The sequence below is a fragment of the Telopea speciosissima genome, chromosome 8 (genome assembly GCF_018873765.1).
Source record: "Telopea speciosissima isolate NSW1024214 ecotype Mountain lineage chromosome 8, Tspe_v1, whole genome shotgun sequence".
In the NCBI taxonomy this organism is placed as follows: Eukaryota; Viridiplantae; Streptophyta; class Magnoliopsida; order Proteales; family Proteaceae; genus Telopea; species Telopea speciosissima.
Genome location: NC_057923.1, coordinates 46,160,764 through 46,170,169, shown reverse-complemented (window position 1 = coordinate 46,170,169; position 9,406 = coordinate 46,160,764). Strand labels below are relative to the sequence as shown.

The 9,406-nt window shown below is 39.2% G+C and overlaps 1 protein-coding gene across 1 annotated transcript; it reads right to left on the bottom strand.

The window, feature by feature from the left end:
* Positions 1-1,542: 1,542 nt before the first annotated feature.
* LOC122672347 lies at positions 1,543-1,875 on the bottom strand. The gene has a single exon (XM_043869836.1). It carries the CDS (start codon positions 1,873-1,875, stop codon positions 1,543-1,545), a length of 333 nt encoding a protein of 110 aa, XP_043725771.1.
* Between the last annotated feature and the right edge of the window lie 7,531 nt (positions 1,876-9,406).

Genomic DNA, 9,406 nt, shown 5'->3' with positions numbered 1-9,406 from the left:
GAAATGCATAATAAATTAAATATAATATGTACCTGAAGTCATGGAGACCAACAACGTTGATTTTAATTAGATATATTTGCATTGCTGATGTTAGGGAGTGATGCAAGTCCATAATTGCATCTTATTACTTATTTTAGTTTATGATTAATTGTTTAGTGTAATTGAGCATAGTTTTAGGATTCTTAATTATTTTAAAATTTTATTTGGTTGATGGGTGGGTCCAGGCCCATGAGTAATTTATTTAATTAATATATATATATATATATATATATATATATATATATATATATATATATATATATATATATATATTGGTAGAAAATAACTTCATTGACAACCAAAGTCCTTACAAGCAATGACATCTTTAATACAGAGATTGAGAAGCCACTGAGTGGTAACTGGCCAATCAATCGGAGACTTATCCGAAAGCACCGACCTGGCCAAGGGGTCTACAGCTGCATTAGACGACCTTGGAATGAAACAAAACAGACAAGAAACAAAGGATCCTTTAAGTTGAAGAATATCAAAACCCACAATATTGATCTACAACTCAAAACACTTGGAATTGATTTAATTAATATAAACCCATAGTACAGTAGGTTTAGGATTTTTATGCTTGTTTCTAATCTCAACTGTAGGAATTTAATTAGATGGGTGGTTAGAATTGATTAGGGTTTTATTAGTGTTTATTTCCCTTTAAATATGTAAGGGCTATGCCCATTTTAAGGAGTTGAATATGGAATTGAATTTTGAAGTTTTGAAGTTTCTTCTTTTGAAGTCTTGAAGAACTTCTCCCCTTCCAAGTTTTGAAGAGCTTGTATTGTGCCGACTGAGTACATCCTCACCCTCTATCGTTCTTTGAAGAGTAGAATAGTCGATTTCTCGTTTCTAAGTCTACATTAGGTAGAGACCAACCTCATATGTAAACTTAGGCCTTTTTTAACCAATTATATAAATACAATCTTACATGAGATATTTTTAGAGGTTTATTGAACATATAGATTTCCTTCCTAGGTAGGTAGCTGGACCACTGAGGAAACTTATAACTCCCTTGCTAAAATATGAGCCTTATCATTTAGCTCCATAAAACTGAAGAAAAAGGCTGTAATGTTTTTAAATTGGATGGGTTGAATCCAATCTCCAAGAAATAATGGTAGGCCTATAACTCTCTGTTCGGGATGGAATTTCTTATGTTCAACAAATTGCAGCTGCGGACCCATTTCCGATCTATGACTTGTTGATCTTTGTAATCCTCAGTCATGAGCTTTCACGTTTTTCATAATAAAGTTCTTTTTAATTACAAAAACAAAAACAAAAACCTTCGGCATTCAAGCTGTAATATCACATGTTAGATTTGAAATTTTAAGATCAAATTTTTTTGCTAAAGATCAGCAATGTATATAAATAGAGAAAAGAAGTTACAAAGAGTTTGCAAGTTACACAATTATCTCAAAGGGTCCTAGTTGATCACCTTCGGCAGTGCCATTAGCAATCTTCGAGGCCCTGAGAACAACAGAATACATGTAAAATCACCCACTCAAGTTAGGGAAATCTGCAGTATGGCCTGCCGTGCGCATCATTAGAGACTGCTGCAGCAATGAAAGGCGGTGGATTATCCCAAAAGCCCAAGCTCTTTTGCTTAGCCGCATTGTTTGCTAGGGCATCTGCTGCTGCGTTTGCTTCCCTATAGCAGTGGGTGATTCTCCATTGGATAGAATCCAAGAATGCCATAGCCGACCACCAACGCTGTAGGAAATACCAGGGAACCTTGCGAGAGAGGACTGTAGTTACTAAGGCTGCTGAGTCGCTTTCAATCCAGATCTTATCAACACCTAATTCACAAGCCATATTTACTCCAACCATGAAGGCCGCCATTTCAGCCATGTAATTGGTTCCCACCCCTTGGTAGGAAGCAAAGCATCGAACAGTTGCTCCAAGGTGATTCCTAAGAATGCCTCCTGCTCCCGTGGCGCCCAGGTTCCCCTAAGAGGATCCGTCAATGTTCAACTTACTCCACCCTGTAGGCGGACGTTTCCAAGTTACCTCAATGATCTCCTTTGAGGTGGGTCTAAGAATGGGGACCTTCATCTTCTCGCCAAAATCATATCATGGGTTGTTTTAACCTTGACACCATCTATGTTGGTCCAAAATGAGATTTCATAATAGATTGAGCGTATTACTTGTGAAGGGGCACTAATTGTCGAATCGGCACTTGTTCCGCTCCAACCAGATCTGTTGACAAATAAAGATGAGAAGCGCATCCCATATACTTGAAATTGGCATTACCCTTGATTTTTATCTCCACCAAGAAAAAAGTAGCTTCATAGAGGGGAAGCCACCCCAAATTTCATTGAAGCTATATAGGATTTCTTTCCATATCTGAACCGAGAATCTGCATTCCAGAATTATGTGCTTGTCTGATTCAACTTCGGCCTCACATTTGGGGAAATTTTAAGATCAAATATAGATTAAGAAGCAAAATAATATGTACCTGAATTTATGGAGACCAATGTTGAATAACCAAGTTGGAGATTAGAAATGAAACTACTATTTAATGGTTCCTTTTGTCTTTGCATTGTTGATGTTAGGGTGGGGACCAACCTCATATGTAAACTTAGGCCCCTTAACCAATCATAAAAAAGACAATCTTACAAGAGATCTTTGAATACATCCATAAAATGCTTTAAATCCAAATTAGAGGTTTACCTTACTACATATGGAATTCCTTATTAAACCCAAAACCAGAAGCCAATGCTGGACCACTAAGGAAACTTCAAACACCCTTAACTAAAGTATGAGCCTCGCCATTTAGCTCCATATGAATGAAGGAAAGCTACACTATCAAAGTAAAAACTAAGTCTTAAGAAGAAGAAGAAGGAGAAGACCGATTTAAACATGCAACCAACCCTTGGAATCAGAAATATTAGCTTTGATCAATCACTTTTCTTCCTTGGACTCCTCTGGGTTGACCGGTTAATGACTTCTTGTGAAACCTTCCAACAAGGGCTGTTTTTGATAATGATATGGTGGAACCCTGCTCTTTCGAGGGAGCAACCTCCAAAAGACAAAGAGAGGGAAAAGAAGAAGATAATAGAGAGAGAGAGGATTTCAAATGTTCAGTCTCTCATTATTTCAGTGGACTGCCTATATAAGCACCCTGTACACTCTCACTCTATCTCAGTTGGTTACATCTAAGCCAATCAGAACATTACACATCATTACACAAAGTTGGTTAAGGTCACAGCTCTTTTGCGTGCTCTGCTGCTCCTACGTGAAAGTGGCACGCTCGTTGGTAACTCCTCCTGGTTCATGTGATCTGGTGCCACTTCTCCAGCTGATGACGTGGTTCCTCCAACTGTCGCCTCATCCCCTAGTCCCTCTGTTAAAATCATATCATTGCCTCCCCCTTCATTTGGAATCTTGTCCTCAAGGTTCAAGTGGGGAAACGCGTGGCGCAACACCGAAACGTCCTCCCACGAGGCATCCTCCAAGGGTAATCCAACCAATTGGACCAACGCCTGATGCACTGTTCGCCCACGGTGACGCAAGTGACTAAAATTTAAAATGGCCACTGGTTCTGGAGCTGGTGCTTCTGGACCAGAAGTAGGGGGTAATTGGCAAGAGTTACGGCTGGGGTCTCCCACGAAGCGTTTGAGACGAGGTATATGAAACACTGGGAGGATTCGGGAAGCCAGCGGCAACTCCAGCTTGTATGCCACTTTTCCGATACGTTCGAGCACTGGAGAAGGACCGAAGTATCGTCGTCCCAACTTCTGATGTGCCCGTAATGCCACTGTTTGTTGTCGATACGGTTGCAACTTGACCAAAACCAGGTCACCTACAGCCAGTTCCTGTTGCATATGGGTTGTCATTGTTGGCAATCAAGCACAGAGCAATGATGAGGTGGCCAGTCTTGAGGCTATGACAGTGTTCAGTGGCTTAGGAAATGTTGTTGGTTGCAGTTCAGAGCATTACAAGCATGGGTAGCAGCGATACAAAGTGTTTGGAGGCTTATGGGTTCCTATTTCATAACTCACCGCAGCTGTATTACCTTCAGGTATTTTTTCAGTGGGTCCCGCATCAGAATTTCGAAGAAGTTTGAACTAGAAAAAGTTAGTTCGTCGAGTCCTCTTTCCAATGGTTCAAACGGTTCGTCAATCCAACGTCAAATGAGGGAGTTATGATTTTTTCCGTTTGGATACGCAAATTAGAAACAAATCTGGAAAGTTGGATTTCAAATTTTGCTCTCGGCCAGCAGCTTAAGATCACTTTTTGGTCTCAGGGGTTTACATACAAATAAATTTAATTTATGTCTATGATGACATAAATAAGTAAAGTTAGAGGGACTTTTTTTAAAATTATCAAAGTTGAAGAGATTTAAAAAAAAAAAAAGGAAATCATTACTCTTCCACGTGAAGGTTGTGAATGGATGAGTTAAAAAGCTTTTCAAAAAGTCTTTGATTCCATTTAATAGCTTTTGATTGGTTCTTCAAAAAGCACTTTGAAAACTGTGCCAATCTCTCTCTACCTTAAGAGAAGTATTTTAATCAATGCTTGATTGAAGATTCCTTTTATGTAAATTCCATTGGCCCATCTAAAAAGGGTTGTTTAGTCTTTTACTTGATCTTTTGTAGAAAGAAGAGAGAAATGGTTCTTCTTCTTCTCTAAGTGAAAAAGAAAGCTACAGAACCGTGGAGTGGTAAAGAAAAAAAAAGGAGAAAGGAGAGGGAAGAAGAAGAGAAGAAAAGAAAAAAAAAAAGAGGGGTTTTTGCTTGAAAAATAGAGTAACCAAATGGGTGAAGATGGAATCTGATTTCTCTCTCTACATTTTTATTTTTGAAGAAATAGAAGGCTATTGTGGGGTTCCATCAAGCTGGTTCTCAATGGTTTTTGAAGATCTATTTATGGAGAAATTGGGGTTTTTGATTGGTTCTTGAAGAAATACAAGAAGAGGAAGAGACAAGAAGAAAGGAGCAATCTGTGATCCCCTTATGGCAGTGTGCACTTGAAAACCTAAGTCTCTCATTGCAAGGGAAGAGTTAGTAGTTCCAGTGGGCTCCATCACATCTGAGATCGGTACAGGCAAATGGTTGTAAGGCTTCCAATCTTCCATTTTTCTTTGTGATTGTCTGTGTTCTCTATTTTTACTAGTGTTAGGTGATACAAGTTGATAACCTAAACTAGTCTGAGCTTATTCGTAGGGTATTGATATAAACCCAACTCTATTGATTTTTGTCTTGTATTTAATGGGTGCTAAATATTGGGAGTGGGTGCTCTCGGCATTGGGTACTTTTTATCGGCTTAATTGCCCTCTCGGTTCTATGCGAGAAAATTTGGGTGTGGGTGCTCCCACGTAGGTGCATAAGTTGAGTATTTGAGCAAATACGAAGCCCATAGTGGCATTGCTCCGTGGATGTAGGCAACTTGCCGAACCACGTATACCTTGTGTTGTGCGTGTGGATTTTTGCATTATATCTTTATTGTTGCATTTGGAGTGTGTGGGCTGCAGAATGGGTGTACACACTTGGTAGAGCCTTTGAGTCTGGCTGGGGTGTGTACACGATCTTGTAGTTTATTTTCAGATCCGCCCAGTAATTACCAGTGCCAGTGGCGAAGAAATTGAAAAATTTACATCACTGATTCACCCCCCTCTCAGTGATAGCCATCGAACAACAATTGGTATCAGAGCTTGGGACTCAGTGACAGCTTTAGAGGCAGCTGAGTGATTCAGGGTCAGTATGGCTTCAGGAGAAGGGTCTTCAGGAAAGGCACCGCACTTTGATGGAACAAATTATGCTTTTTGGAAGAACAGAATGGAGACCTATCTGGGGTCTCTTGGATATGATGTTTGGGCTTCAGTGTTGAATGAATACACCATGACTGGTGTTGCACCTGCAGACAACCAAGAGAAGAAGAAATATGAAAACAACAGTAGAGTCATGCATGCAATCAAATGTGCTCTTATTGACAGTGAGTTTGTAAAAGTGATGGAATGCAAGTCTGCCAAACAACTCTAGGACAAGCTAAAAAGCATCCACGAAGGAGATGCAAAAATCAAAGAAGCTAAGCTCCAAGTTTATAGAGCTCAGTTTGAAGGATTGAAGATGTTGAATGAAGAAAATATTGAAGATTATATGCTTAGAGTTAATGGGGTTGTAAACTCCATCAGAGGACTGGGAGAGAGTCTAATTGACTCTGTTGTTGTGAAGAAAATTCTTAGATTTCTACCAGATAGACTTGACTCCAAGGTTTCAGCTGTTGAGGAAGCTAAGGATCTAGAAGTACTTAGCTTTGATGAGCTACATGGGATCTTTACAGCTTATGAGATGAGAAAAGGCAAAGGAAAATCAGTTGACAAAGACGCAGCATTTAAGGCAATGAAGAAATTGAAAATAAAAGAGCAACCGGAAAGTGAAGAAGAAGACAGTGATGATGATGATGAGATCATAGCCCACTTCACCAAAAAGCTAAAAAAAGGGGACAGGGAAGTATAAAAATAAGCTTCCATTTAAGTGTTTCAACTGTGGTAAAGTTGGACACTTTGCAGCTAAATGTCCCTACAAGGGGCAAATGGAGAGTGATGATGAAGAAGAAAAGAAAACAAGTTTTAAGGGAAAGAAGAAGAAGTTTTTTTCCAAGTCATCCAAGAAAAATCAATTCAAGAAAAGAAGCTTCATTTCTAAGAAGAGCAATGACACATCTGAGGAAGAATCTGAAGATGAATCAGATGATGATGTAGATGATCATGCCATTTTTATGGTGTTTCAAGAAAAAGAGGATGAATTGCCAAGAACATGCACAACTTCTGAAGATGAAGAAGAAGAAGGAGAAGTGAACTTTGAAGAAGAGTTTAAAGCTGCTCTCAAAGAGCTCAAGAAAGAAAGAAAGAAGGTTAAACAAGTTTCACAAAATCTTAAGGAACAAGAACAATTAGTTCTTCAGCTGAAAAAGCAAGCAGATGAATCAAGAAAATTTTTAGAAGATCTTGAAGAAAAGTTATCACAGAAAACTACAGAATGCACAGAGCTTGAATCAGAAAATCTATCTCTGAAGGCTAAATTGGAAGAAGAGTCCAATATCCTAGCTGAATATTCTGATTTTCAGAAGGAGATTGATGCTCTCAAGGCAAAGGTAGCAGAGTTTGAGAATGACTCAAGTATGCATGACATAGAAACATCTTCACAAGTGCATCCTAGTAGCAAGAAGCTTGATGAGATCCTTAATTCTCAAAGATCAACTCACAACAAATTCGGTCTTGGATTTGTAGGAGAATCATCAAAGAGTGCCAAGGGTAAAGGAAAAGGCACAGCTCAAAATCCTATTACTGTGAAGGATAAGAGAGTTGAGAAAAACAAAACTCCACCCCATAAGACTAACTATGCTAGACAACAACAAATGGCATGGTCAGGCAGGAGAGTAGAGAACTTTGGTTATTACTATCCTTCTCAACAGAAAGCTAAAAATGTTGTTGATCATAGGGCTCAGTACAAATGGCAAAGAGAGCCAATGAGACAAAGACAGTTCTTTCAAGGTCATTGTTTCAAGTGTAATACTTTTGGACACAAAATTTCAGATTGCAAATTCAATCTTGGTCCACCAAACTTTGTTGATAGGAATCCTTTTGCACCCTTAATGGATGTGATGGTTGAGTGCTATAAATGTAGCAATTATGGACATATTGCCAGGGACTGCAGAACTGTATTTCCTCCACAGAGATCATATAATAGAGATAGACAGGGCAATGTCAGAAGTGTTAAAGCAACCAAGCCTAAGAAACAGATTTCTAGAGAGAAGCAACTATAGAAACCTCAATCAAGAAGCAGAGTTTGGGTTTAGAAGAGCAGTGTAGAAAAGGGCAACAGTTCTATGGTGTACAAACAGCTTTCCGAGCTCAAGGGGACTCAACACCATGGATTCTTGATAGTGGCTGCTCAAGTCACATGACAGGAGACAAGAAGAGGTTTGAGAAGTTAGAGATCTATGCAGGTGGGTCAGTGAAGTTTGGGAACAATGATGGTGCCAAAATAGTTGGAAAGGGTACCATTAGTTTCAACAATGGGAAGGTGCAATCCCAAGATGTCTTGTATGTGGAAGGGCTTAAACACAACTTACTCAGTATCAGTCAAATCTGTGATAGGGGACATGAAGTGGTGTTTAATAGCCAAGGCTGTGAAATTTGGAGAACAAGCACAGGGAAGTTGATGGCCATAGGAAAAAGAACTTCAGGGAATCTCTACACCTTGACAGAGACAGTTAAAGACACTTGTATGCTAAGCATAGAGGAAGAGACATGGTTATGGCACAGGAGGCTTGGACATATTGGGTTTAACAGTCTTGGAAAAATTTCTTCAAAGAAGGCTGTTAGAGATATACCTATGTTGAAAAAGCCATCAAACCATATTTGTGGTTCTTGTCAGAAAGGGAAACAGACTAGAGTATCTTTCAAGCCAAAAGAGTATCATACTAGTCAACCATTGGAGTTGGTGCACACTGATATATGTGGTCCTATGAGGACACAGAGCATCACAGGAGAGAGATATTTTATCTTATTTATTGATGACAACTCCAGAATGACATGGGCATATTTTTTGAAGCACAAATCAGAAGCATTAGAAATATTCAAAGTCTTCAGAAAACAAGTTGAGAAACAAATAGGGAAAGTGATTAAATGTCTGAGATCTGATAGAGGAGGTGAGTACACCTGGACAAACTTCAAAGAATATTGTTATGAAAATGGCATCAGAAGGCAGACCTCAGCTGCAAGAACACCTCAACAGAATGGTGTTGCAGAAAGGAAGAACAGAACTATTCAAGAGATGGCAAGGACCATGTTGATTGAAAATGGCATGGGTAACAAATTTTGGAGAGAAGCAGTACACACTGCAGTATATATTCACAACAGGTGTATGTTGAGAGCTCATGAGAACAAAACTCCCTATGAGATTTGGTTTGGTAAGAAAGCTACAGTAAGACATTTCAAAGTCTTTGGTAGCAAGTGTTACATCAAAAATACCAATCAAGATTTGGGGAAGTTTGATGATAGAGCTGATGAGGGCATCTTTCTAGGCTATTCCACCACAAGCAAAGCCTATAGATGCTACAACAAAAGACTTGGCAAAATTGTGGAAAGTGCAGATGTCAAGGTTGATGAGAAAAGAGATTCCTCTACTAGCTCAAGAGCTGATTCTATTGAAATTGAAGACCTCACTGAGGTGAGTGAAGCAGGTGAGGATAGGCAAGAAGGAAGAGATGAACATGGGCATGAACATGACAAGTTTGACACTGAGGCAGATGAGCAAGAAAGGCAAAGCAGGACTGTTAAGAATCATCCAAAAAATCAAATTATAGGTGATCCTAGTGCAGGGATGAGAACCAGGAGTACAGGTAAGCAAACTAGAAGAGTGTA